A 20726-nucleotide genomic window follows, 5' to 3' on the forward strand; every position below is an offset into this window, starting at 1 on the left:
CGGTAACCTGGCCCCCATACCCACTTCACAGCACGGGCGGCACCCGACCTGCGTACCCAAAGACCTACAGAACTGTAAGTTTGTGTTTGTACGAAGGGGCGGGCATCGGCCACCGCTGCAGCGGCCATACGAGGGGCCGTTTATGGTGCTCCAGAACAACGGGTCCACGTTCGTGCTGGACGTTGGGGGGAAAGAGGAGGTTTTCACGGTGGACCGCCTCAAACCGGCCCATGTGGACCTGGCGCAACCGGCCGAGTTTCCGGCACCTCGGCGCAGAGGCCGACCTCCCAAGCAGGTTCTGGCCCAGACTGTGGACATTGGGGGGGTGTATTGCCGGTTCTGGGGGGGGGGGTTATGTGGCGACCCATTTCCTGGCACATCCGAACCGACTCACAATTAGATAGCCTACGGGGGTTTGCGAGCACAGAGCTTTGGAGCCTCTGCGCCACGGGGGGCAGGTTGAGGAAGGCTTAAAAGTGAGGCTGAAGATTTTGAATAAAGTTTTTTCCTTCGACTGCAGTTACCGACTCCGTGTCGTAATTTTAGCGCTGCGTGTAGCACACCGCTACAACCACAAAATAACAAACAGTACACTATATGCAATTAAATGAGCTTTATAATTCTTAATTTGACTATGGTTGGTAAAGAAACAAAAAAAAAAGAAAAGGGCCCATTCTCATGAAACGGTCTAATGTGCAAATGTTGGAGCTCACTGATAAGGCCGTTCGTCCCACCCTCAATCTCCTCTGATCGTCACTGACCTTCAGACCCTTGCTCCATGTTCACTCTGTCCGACAGTCTATCAACTCTCTCCATTCGCGTCTTCTCTCCTCATCTCTCCCCGGCAAAAGACCGTGAGAAACCCTCTCCCAGACCCACAAGAAAGAACAACATCCCGCTCACTGGCTAACATACCCTGTTATCGCTGGTCATAACCCAAACATTGCTGCTAGAGAAACCATTACCTTAGCAGGGCAACATTACAGAGAGGCCATTACATTAGCAGTGAAACTTTACAGCATGCTTAATAATTTGTTACAGGGAGCAAAATTTGAGAAGTAAAACTCTTAGGGAAATTAATTTTTGTTACGAAAATTCTGTTTAAATTGATCACAAGTAAATTGGACACAGACTTCAAAGGGGCTAGAGAATACCTTTATTCTAGAATAAGGAAGAGTGCCTTACTAACCATGTGGTCGGGTACCAGTCTTTACAAAAAGCAGTAGTCATAGTCTTATACATGCTCCTAGAAAGTCAATTACATCAGACAAAGTTATAAAAATTCAATCCTGTGTAACTTATTGCAGTCTACAATTTACCCTTGGAGCTAAGAAAGATCATTGCAAGCATACTGAGAATCCAGTATGGTGAATATTTATGATGTTATAGGAAGTTCATTAAATCCTTAAATCCATTAAATTCATTAATGTATAAAGGTATAATTTGCTTTATGTGTTAGTACCTGACGTGAAGATAAACCAGGACACCCCTTAATGGTAAAAAAATTGACAGCCCACAGAGTCCTCCACACAATTTATGACCTTCACTCTCTTCATCTTGCTTAAGCATCTGTGTTATGCACTGAGGATTGAAAGCTAGCACTAGGTAGATGGTTTGTTAATTAAGTAAGGTGCAGGGCGTTGGCAACGTGGATATTTTAGAAGCTCACTGAATGAGTTCTGTACATGGCTACTCAAGCCCTGTGATACATATTAACAACAGAAGTCTATGGAGTGGATAGCTTAGCTCTGTGTTCACCCTGTCAATAAAGATACCTTCGAGGCAGTGATAGCCAGATAATACATATGAGGTTAGTGTAACCATGACGGACATAGCCGATGAGATTAATTTGACAGGAATGGAACAGTGCAAATTGTGAGTATGTGACAAATATATTCAGATAAAGATCTTGTAGTCAGACAAAGTTAGTAATTACAATGGTCCTTTGTGGTGATGATGTGCAAATGCCATGGGTTCTCTTCAGTCCAACTTCCACTTGGAGAACTGCTGCAGCACCAATAAAGCAGAAAGTCTCGGCTGCCAAAGGGGTCCAGCACTCCCAGGAATGTTGCTTTTTGGATATCAAATGAAACCCAATTGCTCTTTTCTCAAGTGGACCTAAAGGATTCCATATCAGCATTTATCCTTGATGCCTTGTGTAATGGGTAGTCCCTCAATCAATGTTTCTGAAGTACATAATTTAGCCATATTTCCCTACAAGAATAATCATACCTCAAAAAGTGCTTCATTTGGGATGTCTTGAAAGGTAACATGTAAATGCTTGATTTTTTTTCTCCTTTAGCCACTGTTTCTGCTCTCCTACTATGGAAGGTTAACCTGCAGATTGAGTTGGTGATAAGGAAAGTAAATGCAATGTTAGCATTCATTTCAAGTGTACTAGAATATGAAAGCAAGGATGCAATGCTATGGCTTTATAAGGCACTGGTCAGACTGTACTTGGAGTGTCGTGATTTTGGGCCCCTTATCTAAACAGCATTGGAAAGGGTCCAGAGGTGGTTCACCAGAATGATTCCTGGAATTAAAGAGTTAATGTATGAGGAGTGTTTGATGACTATGGAGCTTGGAAAAATGAGGGAGGATCTTACTTAAACCTATCAAATATTGAAATACTGAGAGTGGATGTTGAGAGGATGTATTCTATAGTGGAGGAGTCTAGGACCAGAGGGCACTGCCTCAGAATAAAAGGATGACCATTTAGAACAGAGACAAGGAGGAGTTTCTTTAGCTCGCGGGTGGTGAATCTGTGGAATTCATTGCCACAGACGATTGTAGAAGCCAAGTCATTTGGTACATTTAAAGCAGAGGGTGATAAGTTCTTGATTATTAAGGGCATCAAAGGTAATGGGGAGAAAGCAGGAGAATGGGGTGAGGGGGATAATAAATCAGCCATGGTGGGATGGACTCAAATGGGATGAATTGACAAATTCTGCTCCTATATCTTATGGTCTTATTGAATCAGAGTCAGGTACAATGTCCCTGGTATATGTTGTGAAATTTGGTGTTTTGCAGTAGCAGAATATTGCAATACATATAAAAAATCATACAATAAGAAAGACATTAAAAATTAAATAATCCGTGCAAAGAGAGCAAAAAAAAAGTGAGGTAGTGTACGAGTTCTTTGTCCATATGGAAATCTGATGGTGGAGGGGGATAAGCTGTTCCTAAAACATGGAACATTTGTCTTTAGGATCCTGTGCCTTCTCCTTGATGGCAGGAATGAGAGGAGGGCATGTCCTGAGTGATGGGGTCCTTAATGACTAATGCTGCCTCTGCCTTTTGAAGATGCCCTTTGCTTGGGAGATTAGTGCCCATGATAGAAGTTGCAGGCATAGAACAGGAGTTATTCTGAATAGATTACCAACATAAAGAGGCATTATGCCATTTGGGTCCATGGTAGCAGGCTGATTATTCCCACTTTTTCTCTCCTCATTTTCATGGATCCATGAAACTTAAATCTTTCCCATACACCCCCAAACTTTGTTTATTTTTTCTGCTGTTGATCTACATGAGGCAGTTTCCCTTAGCCAGTTAACTTACTGACACATCTTTGGGATCTGCAAGGAATCCAGAGCACCTGGAGGAAGTCTATGCAGTGGCTGAGAGAACGTGGAAATTACACAGCCGCGGCACCTGAGGTCAGGATTAGACCCTGCGGCTGTGAGGGTGCAGTACCTAATGCTGTACTAGCACACCACCTTTGTTTTCTTTTAATTGCCAAATAAAGTATGATGATTAACTTTAATTAATCGCTTTGTTTAATGCATGTTAGGTGCCCAGTTTGATGACAACGTGCCACGTCGGTCTGGACATCGTATTGTCAATCCGCCTGGTGGTCGCTCGAACATCACCAGCTTAGGGTGACCAAGACTGGAAGGTGGAGCTGCTGGTGGCTGATGCAGGCAGTTTATCTACCTACAAGGTTATTTGTGTTATTAAAACCAGCTTACTCTGGTATTTCAGCAAAAGAAATGAATCAAAGTGTGTGTGTGTGTGTATGTGTTTGTCCTATAGAATGAGGCGAATTATGTGATGTATTTTTCACTGGAGTTGGCCACCACATGGTTGTGTTTTACGCCACTTAGCATGCTGCTTCCGCTAGCATTGCCCTGGATGGTACGGTTTAGAGATGCTCTTTGTAATTTAATAAGGATTATTTGCACATTTTAGCTGTAATAGTACATTAGTGCATGATCCTAAGAGATGCAATTTCTGTTTTGTGTAACGAATGATGAAAAACTTTCGAGAAAAAAATTGCCAAGACCTTAGACAGAAGTTTTAGCTAAAATGGTGTGAATTTATGGCACAATATTTTGAACTGCCTTGAAAAGTTTAATCAGGAATAGGAAGACTGAGAAGTTTCTATAAATATACAAAGCATTGCTGTCTAATTTGCTTCAGTAATATTCAGTCTTTTGTGGCATAGACATTGATTGAAACACACACTTAAAAGAGATAGTTATCGTTACCTCACAGTGTCACTAGTGAGTAAAATTAGCAGAAAAACCTAAATCATTTTGGAGTTGATGTAGTGATTTTTGGCTTGTAAACATATTTCATGCTTCTTTGGTTTTCTGTTAAAATTTCCCTTGTCATTTTTCATTGCTTCAGAACAACAAGCTTAAGAATGCGAGTTTTAACAAAATGAAATTGAGTTGTTTTATTTGACATGTCAGTGCAAGAAATGCCCCAATGAACGGTGGCAGCTTCTATATACCATCTTGGATTTGAGCTACCTTTCTGTCTTAAGCTACTGGGACATTTTTTTAAAAAACTTTTTGATACCAATGCATTCTTTGTATTCATATACATTTGTACTTAATATCTCAAACCGAATACTAGTGTTTCGAATCTACACTTGAGCCTAAAGGCTGGTAATAAATGATGCCTCAAAGTTCCACACTTCTGATTTTGGTCATTGCTTTATTATCCATCAGTACTTAGGATTGTGGACAATGGTGTTTCATTTTTAGTACTAAAGTAAATAGCTAATTTGCTTGCTTTTGTATTCTGACAGTCACTGTCACTCCTTGGAAAGGCAAGAACTTATTGTAAGTCAAATTCTTTCTGAGTGAATTGCCAGTCATTGTATACTGAGGTCCACAACCTTAATGCAGAGCTGTGGGTTTATCTCATTGTTAGTAGATGATGGAATCTTAAATGCAGTATACAACTTATCCAAATGGTGCCAAGTTGGTTCTTCTGTAACTATAGGACTTACAGGTGTTTACGTTTTAATGTAAATACAGTACACTATAACAGGCTAATTATAATTTGAAATTAATGATATTTTGTATTTTTTTTACATAGTTATGGTTCTCCATTGCCATACAATAGTGTCTGGAACTTGCATTCACTTTGTACTCACAGTGGTCACTTTATAGGTACCTACTGTACCTCAAAGTGGCCACATAGTGTATGTTTGTGATCTTCTGCTCATTCACTTTAAGTTGTAACATTGAGACTTTATAAAGCACTGGTGAGGCCTCACTTAGAGCATTGTGAACAGTTTTGCACCCCTTATATTAGACAGGATGTGCCAAAACTGGAGAGGGGTGGGCCAAAGGAGGCTCAATGATTCCAGGATTGAATGGCTTGTCATATGAAGAGTGTTTGATGGCTGTGGGCTGTATTCACTAGAATTCAGAAAAATGAGGGGTGACTTTATTGAAACCTATCGAAAGGTGAAAGGCTTTGATAGAGTGGATGTGGAAAGGATGTTTCCTATGGCAGGAGAGTCTAAGACCAGAGGACTCTGCCTCAGAATAGAGGGGCATTCTTTTAGAACGGAATTGAGGAGGAATTTCTTCAGTCAGAGTGTGGTGAATCTGTGGAATTCTTTGCCACACGCAGCTGTGGATGCCAAGTCTTTATGTATATTTAAGGCAGAGGTTGATAGATTCTTGATTAGTCATAGCTTGAAAGGATTTGGGGAGAAGGCAGGGATGAGAGGTAAATTGGACCAGCCATGATGAAATGGCGGAGGAGACTCAATGGGACAAGTTACCTAATTCTGCTCTTATATCTTGTGATCTCATGGTCTAAGTTTCTACATGTGGTGCTTTAAGAGATGCCTTTCGGCACACCACTGTTGTTATACATGGCTATTTGTGTTACTGTTGCTTTCCTGTCAGCTTAAACCAGCCTGGCCATTCTCCTCTAACCTCTCTCGTTAGCAAGGCATTTTTGCCTACAGCACTGCTGCTCACTCACGTTTTGTTTCTTGCACCATTCTTTGTAAACTCTATAGGAGCTAATGTGTGTGAATATCCCAGGAGATCAATAGTTTTTGAGATACACCACCCTGTAAGATACCACAGTCAAAGTTGTTTAAATTACATCTTTTCTCCATTCTGATGTTTGGTCTGAACAACACCTGATCCTCTTAGCCTTGTCAGCATATGCTTATGCATTGAGTTGCTGTTACGATTGGGAGATTGGATATTAGCATTAATGAGCAGGTGTACCTAATAAAATGGCCACTAATTGTATGTTTATTTATTTGAGGTGTAACTTAAATGAATTTTCTTTAAATGCAAAGTTTAAGTATTCTATTGATACTTGGCAATGTAGTCAATTTGGCAGTATTCATAGTAATTAAGTTGTAAAAAAAGCCTTAACCATACATTGTCCTTTTTACCTTGCGTGTTTTACAGGCTGGCAGGAATGAACTGGCAAACCAAATAAAGTCAACACCTTTCACAATATATATGTACAGCAAAGTCCATGAATCCTAATACATATACAAGGTTCTTTATTGCACACTGTGGTGACATCGTTTGTACTAATGCTCATGTTCCTGCTTGTAATGTTCTGTTTTTGGTTCCTGAGGATAAAACAGATATTTTCCCCGCAGGGAGAGAAATTTAGAACAAAGCTCATTCTAATCGACATTGCTGTTTTATCAACAGTGAGCAGTAAAATGTTATTCAATGGAATTAAACCCCAGAGGAGTGATGCCCCTCAGCCGTTCCCTCCTTCTTTCATTCATAACACAATGATGTTAAATAATGCCATTCAGAAAAACAGCATAAGTATTCTCAAACCAATTATTTATAGCAGTCTTGCTTTTACAGGAGAAAGTCACATTATTTTAAAGCAGCTAAAATAAACTGGTATTTTGAAAGATGGCAGCCCAGATTAGAAGGCTCTCAGCCTGAAATGTCAACTGTTTACTTATTTCCACAGATGGTACTTGACCTGCTGAGTTCCTCCAGCATTTTGTGTCTGTTGCTATGGATTTCCTTGTGTTTAGATTAAAATAGGGTGAGGCAAAGTGCAGGTAAAATCAAACTGTATACGTTCCAGCAAAAATGTTGTTTTACACTTCCTGAGTAAGCTTTTGATATTCATGCAGTTGGAAATTGTGTTATTATATTACCATTACTATATTTCACACCACCATTATTTTAGTTCTGCCTGCACCTTCAGATTCAGAAATGGTAATTTGTCCATTTTGGATTTTGCTTCTTCCCTGAGCTAATGGTTTTCTTCTCATTGTCATTATATAGTGCAATGTAGATCCAGTACCAAACTTCTTGTTGAATTCAAGCTGCAAAAATAATCCAGAAATGGGTAATAAACTTTTGAAAGCCTGAATTTTGCAGATAAAGTATATCTTTTATGACAAACCATGTGGTAACATCATTCATCTTTGTGTGAATGTTAAAGGTATGTTGAGTTATATTTTTCCAGCTAAATATAATTAGAATTCATTGATCCTTTTGAGCATAACTAAGGATTGATAGGTTACTTGTATTGCTGTTGAAGGATGAGCCAAGAGTTTTTGCAGAGATTGCAAATAATACTATGTAAGTCTTAGAAATTTTGAAGAACTAAGGGTTAACGAGATGAAGTTTGATGACACAGCCTCAGTATAGATGGATATCCCATTAGATATCCCATTTCTTCGGCCAGAAAGTGGTGAATCTGTAGAAATAATAGCTGCAGATGGCAATTGAGGCCAAGTCAAATGAAGCAGTTTGAACGGGGCATGACTGTGCAAGCGCGTGAAGGTCAGCTTCTGAGGCAGCAGGAGAGTTTAAAAAGCAAATGGATTAACAGAGCAGGTGACAGAGTAGTGGGCGACAGAGTAGGAAGACTTTGGTTTGAGAGGCTTCGGCAAGCAGAGGCTGAGGACGAGCTTGCTCCCAATGAGGTAAGGCCGGGTAAACTCCTTTAATTAATCTAATTAACTTAGAAGTAGGTCTTTTTTTCCCCTTGGCGAATCAGCCCGGACAGACGGAGGAACAGCAGGGCTCACACAGCTAACGGTGTGAGCTAACAGTCTAAAAAGTTTGTGTGTTTGGCAAGGTAAGTGGGTGATTAAACTTATTTTTCCTTGTTTCACTCCTGTAGAATTAGGTAGCAGGTTAGTGCTTTGTTCAGGGTGTCAGATGTGGGAATCCTGGGAGACCTCCAGCTTCCCTGATGGCCACATCTGCACCATGTGCACCGAGATGCAGCTCCTCAGAGACCGTGTTAGGGATCTGGAGCTGCAGCTTGATGACCTACTGCTTATTAGGAGAAGTGAAGAGGTGATAGGAGCTACAGGGAGGTAGTCATCCCTAGGTTACAGGGGTCAGAAAACTGAGTGTCAGAAGAGTGAAGGATAATGCCCGGATAGTGGAGAGCATCCCTGTGGCTGCCCCCCTCAGCAACAAGTATATAGTTTTGGATGCTGTTGAGGGGGATGACCTGACGGGACGGCCACATTGACCGGGTTTCTGGCACTGAGCCTGGCGCTGTTGTGCAGGAGGGAAGGAGGGAGAAGAGGAATGCGGTAGTCATAGGGGATTCCATAGTCAGGGGAACAGACAGGAGATTCTGTGAACCTGATAGAGATACCCGCATGGTGTGTTGCCTCCCAGGTGCCAGGGTACAGGGATGTCTTGGATTGGGTCCAGAATATTCTGAAGGGAGAGGGCGAGCAACCAGCTGTCTTGGTACTTTTTGGCACCAATGACATAGATGGGAAAAGGGAGGAGGCCCTGAAGAGAGATTTCCAAGAATTAAGAAGGAAACTGAGAAGCAGGACCTCCAGGGTAGTAATCTCAGGATTGCTACCCATGCCACGTGCTAGCAAAGGAAAGAATAGTAGGATCAGGCAGATGAATGCATGGCTGAGAGACTGGTGCAGGGGGCAGGGCTTCAGATTCTTGGATCATTGGAATCTCTTCTGGGAGAAGTATGACCCGTTCAATAAGGACGGGTTACACCCGAACCTGAAGGGGACCAATATTCTGGCGGGAAGTTAATAGAGCTGTTAGGGAGGGTTTAAACTAATTTGGCAGGGAGATGGGAACCGGAATGATAGAGCGGTGTAGGGGGAAAACAGAAATAAATCTAAGATAGTGAGCAGTAAAGATGTCAGGGAGGACAGGCAGGCGATGGGGCAAGTTTGCAGCCATTGGGATGAGTTGCAGTGCAATCAAAGCAAAAAGTAAATACTGGACTTAAGGTGTTATACTTAAATGCACGCAGCATAAGGAATAAGGTGGATGATCTTGTCGTACAGCTACAGATTGGCAGGTATGGTGTTGTGGCCATCACTTACACATGGCTAAAGGATGCATGTCTCTGGGAGCTGAACGTCCAAGGATACACGATGTATCAGAAGGATAGGCAGGTAGGTAGAGGGGGTGGCATGGCTTTATTGGTAAGAAATGATATTAAATCATTAGAAAGAGGTGACATAGGATCAGAAGGTGCAGAATCTTTATGGGTTGAGCTAAGAAATCACAGGGTTAAAAGGACCCTGACGGCAGTTATATACAGGCCTCCTAACAGTTACAGTGATGTGGACTACAAATTACAACAGGAAATAGAAAAGGGTTGCCAGAAGGGCAGTGTTATGACAATTGTAGGGGATTTTAACATGTGAGTGGATTTGGAAAATCAGGCTGGCACTGGATCTCGAGAGAGAATTTTTAGAATGACTACGAGATGGCTTTTTAGAATAGCTTGTTGTTGAGCCCACTAGGGGATCGGCTGTACTGGATTGGGTACTGTGTAATGAACCAGAGGTGATGGAACCATTAGGAGGCAGTGATCATAACGATTGAGTTCACTGTGAAATCTGAGAAAGAGAAGCCGAAATCTGATGTGTCGGTATTTCAGTGGAGTAAAGGAAATCACAGTGGCATGAGAGAGGAACTGGCCAAAGTTGACTGGAAAGGGACACTAGTGGGAAGGACGGCAGAGCAGCAGTGGCTGGAGTTTATGTGTGAAGTGAGAAAGGTGAGTGACAGATATATTCCAAAAAAGAAAAAAAATTTCGATTGGAAAAAGGATGCAGCCGTGTCTGAGAGAAGTCAAAGCCAAAGTAAAGCAAAGGAGAGGGCATGTAAGGAAGCAAAAAATAGTGGGAAGAGAGGATTGGGAAGTTTTAAAATGCTTACAAAAGGAATCTAAGAAGGTCATTAAGAGGGAAAAGAAGAACTATGAAAGGAAGCTAGCACATATTATCAAAGGATACTAAAAGCTTTTTCAAGTATACAAAGAGTAAAAGAAAAGTGAGAGTAGATATAGGACCGATAGAAAATGATGCTGGAGAAATTGTAATGGGAGGTAAGGAGATGGCAGAGGAACAGAATGAGTATTGTGCATCAGTCTTCACTGAGGAAGACATCAGCAGTATACCAGACATTCAAGGGTGTCAGGGAAGAGAAATGTGCGCAGTCACAATTACGACAGAGAAAGTACTCAGGAAGCTGAATAGTCTAAGGGTAGATAAATCTCCTGGACCAAATGGAATGCACCCTCGTGTTCTGAAGGAAGTAGCCGTGGAGATTGCAGAGGCATTAGCAATGATCTTCTAAAAGTCGACAGATTCTGGCTTGGTTCCGGAGGACTTGAACATTGCAAATGTCAATCCGCTATTTAAGAAGGGGGCAAGGAAGCAAAAAGGAAATTATAGACCTGTTAGCTTGACATCGGTGGTTGGGAAGTTGTTGGAGTCGATTGTCAAGGATGAGGTTACAGAGTACCTGGAGGCATATGACAAAATAGGCAGAACTCAGCATGGTTTCCTTAAAGGAAAATCCTGCCTGACAGACCTATTGCACTTTTTTGAGGAAATTACAAGTAGGCTAGACAAGTGAGATGCAGTGGATGTTGTATATTTGGATTTTCAGAAGGTGCCGCATATGAGGCTGCTAAACCAGATAAGAGCCCATGGAATTACGGGAAAGTTGCATACGTGGATAGAGTGTTGGCTGATTGGCAGGAAACAGAGAGTGGGAATAAAGGGATCCCATTCTGGTTGGCTGCTGGTTACCAGTGGTGTTCCACAGGGGTCTGTGTTGGGGCCACTTCTTTTTACATTGTATATCAACGATTTGGATTATGGAATAGATGGCTTTGTGGCTAAGTTTGCTGATGATACAAAGATAGGTGGAGGGGCTGGTAGTGCTGAGGAAACACAAGAGAGTCTGCAGAGAGACTTAGATAGATTGGGAGAATGGGCAAAGAAGTGGCAAATGAAATACAATGTTGGAAAGCGTATGGTCATGCACTTTGGTAGAAGAAATAAACGGGCAGACATTTATTTAAATGGGGAGAGAATTCAAAGTTCTGAGATGCAACATGACTTGGGAGTCCTCATGCAGGATACCCTTAAGGTTAACCTCCAGGTTGAGTCAGGAAGAAGGTGAATGCAATGTTGGCATTCATTTCTAAAGGAATAGAGTATAGGAGTAGGAATGTGATGTTGAAGCTCTATAAGGCACTGGTAAAACCTCATTTGGAGTACTGTGTGCAGTTTTGGGCTCCTTATTTAAGAAAGGATGTGCTGACATTGGAGAGAGCTCAGAGAAGATTCACTAGAATGATTCCAGGAATGAGAGGGTTAACATACGAGGAACATTTGACTGCTCTTGGACTGTACTCCTTGGAGTTTAGAAGAATGGGAGGGAGCCTCAAAAACATTTCGAATGTTGAAAGGCATGGACAGAGTGGATGTGGCAAAGTTGTTTCCCATGGTGGGGGAGTCTAGTTCGAGAGGGCATGACTTAAGGATTGAAGGGCCCCCATTCAGAACAGAGATGCAAAGAAATTTTTTTAGCCAGAGGGTGGTGAACCTGTGGAATTTGTTGCCCCGGGCAGCAGCGGAGGCCAAGTCATTGGGTGTATTTAAGGCAGAGATTGGTAGGTATCTAAGTAGCAAGGGCATCAAAAGTTATGGTGAGAAGATGGGGGAATGGGACTAAATGGGAGAACGGATGAGCGCATGATAAAATGGCAGAGCAGACTCGATGGGCCTAATGGCCGACTTCTGCTCCTTTGTCTTATATTTAAAGCAGAGTTTCAGCATTCCTTGATTAGTAAGGGGGGGGCAAAAGTTACAGGGAAAAAGCAGGTGAATAGGGGTGAAAGTGAAAATAAATCAGCCATAAGCAAATGACAGAGGAGTCTTGATGGGCCAATTAACCTAATTCTGCTGCTACAGCTTATGGTCTTATGGTGAAGGATGTCTCAATAAACATTTCAGACTTGTAGATATTATGAGAGTTCCATGAGCATTCATGGGATATATTGAGAAATGAATGGTTTGGTTATATTAATTTTAGAGATAAATAATGTGTGAATTAAGTTAATTGACCTTAGCATCTCTGATGATTAGCCAATGGCTGTTGTCTTACTGAGAGTCCAAAATGAAAAAAAGAGTGGGTTAAAACGTGAAATATGGAAATACACATAATCAGGTTGAAAAAAGAACATAATCTACGTAACAAAAATAAACCATATTTGCCACAGTTGACACTCACATTGTAACTGGAACACAAAATTTGTTATTTTAAACACTGCTTTTGCATACTTCGCTGTTAGATCAATGAAAAAAGTCCCAATTGTAGTTCCTGTTGGAAATTTCAAATGGGATTTTACATTGAGAATAATCTATAGTTAAGAATATTTTACAATATTGACCCTGAGTATTATCTGGATCAGACCATATTTTTAACAAAGACTTAACAGAACAAAGGGAATATTCTGATAGACCCTCTCAAAAAGAGGGATTCTCTATTTGTCCTAAACATTGATTTATGACTAATGTTTACACTTTGTAAGTAATAAAAGTAAACATCTTAAACATTAGTAGTTTATCTTCCTTTGTACAGAGTAAATCACTTGCTGCATGAAAAGCAGAGGCACCTCCTCATAGGTACAGTGACTCAGGTTCAACCCTGACCTCTGGTACCATTTCTGTGAAGTTGGCATGTTTTCCCTGTGACTTTAAGTTTCCTTTGTGCGCATCAGTTTCATCTTTCTAAAGACATACAGCTTGGTAGATTATTTGGTTGCTGGAGTTCAGGTAGGTGTAGTGGCAGAACCTGAAGGGATGGGAATGTGGGCAAAATACTGCAGGATTTGTGTAGATGAGTGCTTGAAAGTTTCTATGCTGTATAGATCTATGACTCTAATTGCATGTCCAGAAAGAGAACAAAATTTGCTTTTGTGAAATTTGCAACTGAACACAATTAAAAGCTGCCTTAATCCTGAATTTTTATTTGCTTGAGGAAGTGATACCTGAAAGGAACTTATTCTCCAGGATCTTCCATTCTGCTTGTGAAATCCTTGTTAAACCTGCAAGCTCTGATATGAATATTTCTTCTGCCATCTAAGTAGTGATGTTAAAAAGAAAACAACATTACTAGAGAATTACAATATCATTTTTTTTCTACTGGCAGCACTCACAATCTGACAAAGTCAAACTCAAAGTGAACACTACATTACTTGGCATTCCAAAGCTCCTAAATGGCGACCAAATGAAATGCACTTGAACATGATAACAGCTGCTGCTTTGAGGTTTATGCAAAAGAATATATTTGGGAGCATTATTCCTCATAATTACAATACAATCCATCCACCATTCATTGATGCTGTCACAAAATACTAGAATAAAGTGTTATTTCTAATTTTAAAAAAACCCTTCTTTACTACATTAAAGGTTCTATTAAAATAATACAAGACACGATGCTTCACACGATTGCTATCAAACATTTTGACATCAAGGCAGATGGTGAAAGAATTAGACAACATAACTTCAGAAGGAAAGCATGGAAGTATAAGGAGAGTGATCCAAAACCTAGGGTCCCTGGATGAAAGTACAGGCACTTCTTGTGTGGAAATTGTAATTGTGCAGTGTTCAAGCTAAGAATTTGATGAGCTCAAATATAGTGGAGGACATTCCGTCGTGTGGGTAAGTGCCACATATCCAGAAAGGTGGCCAGAGATGGAGGAACAAGCTATGGAGTTGCAAAAGGAATGGACCTTTTAGAATGCTGAAATTGGAGTATCTGGCGATGAAATCCTAACGAAGGTAGCAAAATTGTGCAGAATGATCCACTGAATATGAAAATTAGTGTTGTGGAAAGTTGGGAAAAGGTGAACCCCAGCTAGTTTCAGAGGAGAGGAAGTGAGGGCAGGAGTACAGGAAATGGAGGAAAAGCAGATGGCAACCTTACCGCTACAATCGAATGTTCACATTGTATGTAAACATCTCCAGTTTTAATACTGAATGTCTGATATCTTTTAGCAGTCAATAACCCTATTACTTTGAAGTGGAAACTTTATTTCTAAGAAAAAGTTTGTGTTCAAGTTCGTTATCCAGCTATAATCACAGTTGAGATGCAAATAACCAGTAGTATACCTTCAAGTGTTTATCTAGCTGCTGCTTCAATTGATGGAGCTGCTGCCCCCTCTGCTTTAGGAACTCCATGTTTATCTCCTCTTCAAGCAAAAGCATTGAAATAATCCTCCTCTGCTGCAGCATCATCCTATCAGCCATGGAGACATGGGTATCTTTATATTAAAGTTAAATATGTTTTTCTCCGTTTCTGATATACAAAGTGCACCGATCAATATGTTACAACTTGTCTACTACACCAACTGCTTATCCCCAAAACATGCCAAAGCACTAACAACTGCTATTTGTACAGTTTCTAACTGAATAAGATTTCTCAAAGAGATGCATCAAGGATACTGTTAGAAAGTTTCACACTAAGACATATAATAAACCCTGTGGCAAATAGTTTGGTCAAAGTGGTAGATTTAAGAAGCATTTAGAAGGAGAAGAGGGAGGTTAGGGGCAAAACTGTAAGAAAATACATTGTTAGACTCTCCAGAACCTTAATATTTGCACATTTAACAGATAAAACTTTGTTAGTTTTGTAGAAGCACGTCTTCAGCAATTAATTCATTTACATGTATGAAATTAAATATAGCTGATGTTAGCTTTCAATTAGATTAGGATTGCATTGTTCAATGTTTGTTGCTTCACTGCAGAAACTTCAAATATAAATCACAGCTTACTCTTACTCACTGGTGTTGAATCTTTGTTGAATTAAAGCGTTTTGTCTTCACATTAGCCATGCCTGCACTAAGATTTTCTTCAATCATCTTCTCCTTAATATGCTGTTTCCTTTTAAAAGTGTCTGTTTCCACAAGATTCAATTAACATCAATCAAAAATGTAGCAAACTCTGACAACATTTACAATTAAAATCCTAGAATTCGTTTTTACTTTGTCAAAAAAAAACGTTTTCTTTAGCCAAAAACTCATGGTTCGATGGACAGTAACAACATTTGCATTTTAATGAAATCTGGAATAAGGTCCCAAGTGTTCACAAATCATAAAAAAATAGTTGCTGAGCTGACTGTTAAGATACTGAATCCAATCAGTGGCAATTTGCAATAAAGCCTTCAAGTCTTGTAATCACATCAGTATTTCACCAGAGGAAACTTGGTTCATTCATCCGGTACACTCTTACAGGCAGCAGATACACACATTTCGTACAAATAAGGAGTAATAGATCTCTTGGCCTCTTGAGCCTGCTTTGCTAATTGATTAATCATGGCTGCCTTGACTGTAAACTCAGCTGTGTATTCCTATTTATCTCACAATAACCTTTCACCCCTTGTCAAGTATCTATCAATTTGTGCCTTAAATAATTAAAGGTATAGTTTATACTGCCCTATAATGGAATTCTTTAAAACATGCAACTCTGAGGGAAACATTTTGCCTCATCTCTAACTGGGTTCTCACAAGTTCCTTGCTATTATGCTTTTAACAGTAGTTTCTAATCTGTTGCCCAAGACAGATATTAACCAAAATGCTCTAGACGGTGATGATATTATGGGAGAGGAAGGGTTATGTGTTGGGATGGACAAAATCCTCAGTAATAGAACTTGGATTTCTTCAGTAAATGTTTTGGAAGCAGGAACTGCTGTAGAAGATTTAGGAACAGCCACATAACCACCATTATTCTGGAGTCTAAGTATAGTAGCAATATATAGAGTACAGAACTTTGTTGACTATAGAAAGTTAACTAATATTTTTAGTATTAATATTTGGGTTAAATGAAATACAAACATTTTGTCATTATTCTAATTCAAAGTTGAACTTAAATCAGATAGTACTCCTTAAAGGGTATCTGAGATACCCAAATGATGTCCATTTCTTCCAATGAACATATGTGACTGGAAGACTCAAAACTATAATGAATAAAAAAATCATTAACTAATTAGAAATATTGCTGGGTTTGCTTTCTTAATGTTGATACGTATGAAGATGTTTAATTTCCATTGACTCACAGCATCTGTCAATATGCCCTCTCTATTAAGGTAAGGTTTTCCTGGGAATGCTTACCACGATGTTACAGTATCTGTGACCAACCTCCAAATCAGAGCAATGAAACTTAAAGGAAAATGTACAAGTTTCATTTGATTTAAGCAATTAAATTAGAGACACCTTGCAGGGACCTCAGCTGATCTCCTTTGTCTTTTCTGTACTGCTCCATGGTTTCTTCTATCTGTTGGAAGTACTTCTGGATAAGACCATTGGCACCTTCCAAGGTCACATAGACACTCTCCATCGTTCTTTCTACTAAAAGATTCTAAAATACAATTAGACAATTATCAATTCTTTTCTAGTTTTGTGAATAAACAAACCCGCCAAAAGGCAGTTTAGGGAGAAGATTTGACTTGTTAGTTACTGCTTTGAGACACTTAACACACTTTGATATTTGGTGCTGAGATTTAATATATTTTGTGGTAAATAAAGTAAAAACAAATCAGGTAAGCATATTTATGTGTCTATTAAGTCGTTCGGTTAAATTAATTAGTGTGGTCATGTTCAGGGTTTCAGTGTCCATTTAGAAATCAGATGGCAGAGGGGAAGTAGTTGATCCTGAATCACTTATTGTGTGCCTTCAGGCTTCTGTACCTTCTTGATGATAACTGTGAGAAGAGGGCATGCTCTGGGTGGTGGGGATCCTTAACGATGGATGCTATCTTCCTAAGATACCACTCCTTGAAGACATCTTGGATGCTATGGAGGCTAGTAAAGATGGAGCTGACTAATTTTATAAGTTTCTGCAACATATTTTAATCTTGTGCAGAAGCCACACCCCCCACACCAGACGGTGATGCAGCCAGTCAGAATATTCTCCATGGTATACATCAGTATAAGTTTGCGTGTGCCACTGTTTTGCCTTCTCTATGGCTGCATCAATATGGTTAGGGTTAGGTTAGGCCTGGTTAGGTCCTCAGAGATTTTGACACCCAGGAACTTGAAATTCACCACTCCCTCCACTTGTGATCCCTCTATGAGGATTGGTTTGTGCTCCCTCATCTTTCCCTGCCTGAAGTCCACAATCAATTCCTTGATCTTTGATCTTTGTTGTACCACCCACTAACTGGTGGCTAACTTGTTCCTGTATGCCCTTTTTGTCACCATCTGAAATTCTGCCAACTGTTACACCTGTGCCCCCCCCCCTCCTTTTTGAGAATCGCAAGATCGCTATTAAGTCAGGTCAGGAAACCCAGGAAATGAGAGAGAGACGTTTGGAATGTCCTGGCCTCCGCGATACAAAGCCACGGAACAGGTCATTGTCTCTTGGAGACGGAATTGTGTATTGAGTACTGTACTTCATGGAAGCCCTCAGGCAACGTGGGCTGGTTGGGGGATGGCATCATTCCACCCTGAGTGACATCTGAGACCCTGTGAGTCAGGATAAAAGAGGGTCTGGGGAACAGCCCTTGACACGCACCAGGAGAAATGCTAGAAGTCCCGTGACAGCGTTTAATAGCGATAGCCGGTGGAGGGCCCACGTGTGTCCTTTCCCGTTGCCCTGGGATTGAGGCCCTACCACGGAAGGCGGCTTAGCTAGGGAAGAGATCACCACCGACGCCATTTCGAAGGATCGACATCATAAAACGGAAAACCGGGCAAGTTCTAAACCTCCGTCTCTCTCTCCAACCAAAAGCTGCAGCTTGAATGAACTTGAGTGACTTTTATATTTCCATCAGACAATACATTATCCCCTAGACAACGATAGAACTATTTCTTATTATTATTATACCCGCACTTTTAGATTTAGTATTGACTACGTATATTATCTGTATGTTTGCATTGATATTATTTTTGTGTATTTTATCAATAAATACTGTTAAAAATAGACTTCAACGGACCTCTCTATCCTTGCTGATAAGTGACCCAGTTACGGGGTACGTAACACAACAAAATCATCAGCAAATTTATAGAAGCCATTTGAGCTATGCCTAGCTACATAGTCATTGGTGTAGAGCAGTGGGCAAAGCACACATTCCTGTGGAGCGCCAGTGTTGATTATCAGCGAGGTATAGATGTTACTTGCAATCCGCACAGTTTGTGGTCTTCCTGTTAGGAAGTAGAGGATCCAACTGCAGAATGATGGTACAGAGGCTCAGATTCTGTAGCTTATTGATCAGGACTGTAGGAACGATGGTATTAAATGCTGAGCTATAGTCAATAAATAGCATCCTGACATAGATATTTATATTGCCCTAAGTGGCGGGCCAGTGAGATCGTGTCTTCTGTTCCTATTGTGGTGATGGGCAAATTATAGAGGGTTTAGGTCCTTCCTAAGACAGGTATTGATTCTAGCCATGACCAACCTCTCAAAAATTTCATCACCATAGGCGTGAGTCCTACTGGACAATAGCCATTGAGGCAGCTCATCCTGCTCTTCTTGGGCACTAATTTAATTCCCTTTTTGAAGCAGGTTGGGAACATCTGACCTGAGAGATTGAAAATGTCTTTGAATCCCCCTGCCAGCTGTTTGGCACAGATTTTCAGAGCCTTACCAAGTACTCATCAGGTCTTGCTGCCTTGTGAGGGTTCACCCTCTTGAAAGCCAGGCTGACATCAGCCTCCGAGACTTAGATCACAGGGTCAGTGGGTGCGGCAGGGATCCTCATAGCTGTAGTTTTATTCTCCCTTTCAAAATGTGCACAAGTTGAGTTCATCTAGTAGAGAAGCATCACTGCCATTCATGATGTTGGATTTTCCTTTGTAGGAAGCAAAATCCTACAAGACCTAATGAACTGAGTACCCGAATTCACTGGTATTAAAAACTCCATATCTATGAAATTCAACACAGTGATCATGATTCAATTCCAGGTCTTTATAGAACAATCCATTTAGTTTCATTTCCCTGCTGTATCCCTATCTCACTGCAAACTACTTCTTGAAAGTCTCCACTCAGTTTCCTTTTGAAGATGTCTTTGTTTCCATCATTCCCAAACAAAGAACTGCAGATTGCTAGCACTTGCTGCATAAAAGCACTCTTCCTTACATCCCTGCTAGGTGAATCATATTTCTTTGTACCAACAGAGATCACAGGTATTTAACTGTCTTAAAACTACCTTGACTAAGCCAAATACATAATGTGGATTTTACACCAGATTTAAATTTCACTTTTTGCAATTATGCAAGATGGTTGAAATTGAATTGGCTGCTTTTGCTCAATTGCCCAAATGCCTGGAATACAAGCCATCAACATTATCCTATTGGTAAAAAAGCAAGAATGATCTTCAATGTCACCCTCTGGTATTCTGGTAGCAGATATTTAAAAACAAGGTAACGCGTTAACATGTACACTTGTCCTAGCTACATAAACTCATCTTTCCATTCAAAACCAAGATCCTATGAAAGACTGATATTAATCCTCAGTTAATATTTAAATAATACTACCTCCAACAAAGATTGCATGATGTAATACAGAAAATGAACACAATACAAATGTCAATATACTGGCTACAACCAAGTATAACCAAGTGTTTGGTTTAGACACTGACGATAGCTTCAGGGGAATATTACCTTGAGTTGATGTGTGCTATCTATATGGTTCTGCTGGGCAGAGTTGGTTCTGGCTTGTTGGACGAGAGCACAGCCGATCACCTGAAGCATGTGATGCTGCAAAAGATCCATCAGTACCCTGGACTCTACAGTGAATTGCTGGTGAAGCAGCGATTCAGTTTCTTGGCACAACATCTCTTTTTCTTTCGACAATCTGGACACCTTTCAGAAAATAAATAGAATGCAGAACACGTCAGGTGCAATTATCTAATGGCTAAAAGTGGTACCATCTTGGGTTCACACTCAATGAGGATCAAATTTATTCACCAGATACATTACTGTGTCTTTGGAACTTGCTGTGGTGTTTTGGTGCAACCGAAGAAAAAACATACAACAATTATAAGGAATAAAGAATTACATACAAAATAAAGTTAGAGGTTAAAGTGTGAATGTGGAATTAAGTGCACATAAGTGCTACCATGTACAAACGTTTGTACTTAAAATGTAAACAATATTATAAAAAGTTGTTCAAAGTATTTACAATGCACTGATAGGGGTAACAGATAGTTGGCAGGGGTAACTAGAATGGT

At 40.4% G+C, this 20726-nt stretch overlaps 2 protein-coding genes across 6 annotated transcripts in view; one reads left to right on the forward strand and one right to left on the reverse strand.

The window, feature by feature from the left end:
- LOC132391713 (dihydropyrimidinase-related protein 1-like) overlaps nt 1–3924 on the forward strand; it is a 63541-nt gene extending 59617 nt beyond the window's left edge. For both annotated transcript variants that reach the window (XM_059965269.1, XM_059965268.1), the window contains exon 14: nt 3791–3924. In XM_059965269.1, coding sequence (XP_059821252.1) covers nt 3791–3882 — 92 coding nt within the window. In that variant the 3' untranslated portion in view covers nt 3883–3924. The remainder of the gene's footprint in view (nt 1–3790) is intronic.
- A 2784-nt stretch (nt 3925–6708) lies between these two features.
- Nucleotides 6709–20726, reverse strand: part of LOC132391711 (evC complex member EVC-like) — a 72346-nt gene continuing 58328 nt past the window's right edge. For 2 of the 4 annotated variants that reach the window (XM_059965265.1, XM_059965264.1), the window contains exons 15-20: nt 20158–20358; nt 16768–16912; nt 15341–15452; nt 14669–14795; nt 13546–13636; nt 6709–6844 (exon numbers count right to left, since the gene is read on the reverse strand). In XM_059965265.1, the coding sequence (XP_059821248.1) occupies nt 6810–6844; nt 13546–13636; nt 14669–14795; nt 15341–15452; nt 16768–16912; nt 20158–20358 (711 nt within the window). In that variant the 3' untranslated portion in view covers nt 6709–6809. Of the gene's footprint in view, nt 6845–7435; nt 7571–13545; nt 13637–14668; nt 14796–15330; nt 15453–16767; nt 16913–20157; nt 20359–20726 lie in introns of those variants that run through there. The other 2 variants (XM_059965266.1, XM_059965267.1) reach the window with 2 other exon arrangements.

The sequence above is a fragment of the Hypanus sabinus genome, chromosome 3 (assembly GCF_030144855.1).
Source record: "Hypanus sabinus isolate sHypSab1 chromosome 3, sHypSab1.hap1, whole genome shotgun sequence".
Taxonomy (NCBI): Eukaryota; Metazoa; Chordata; class Chondrichthyes; order Myliobatiformes; family Dasyatidae; genus Hypanus; species Hypanus sabinus.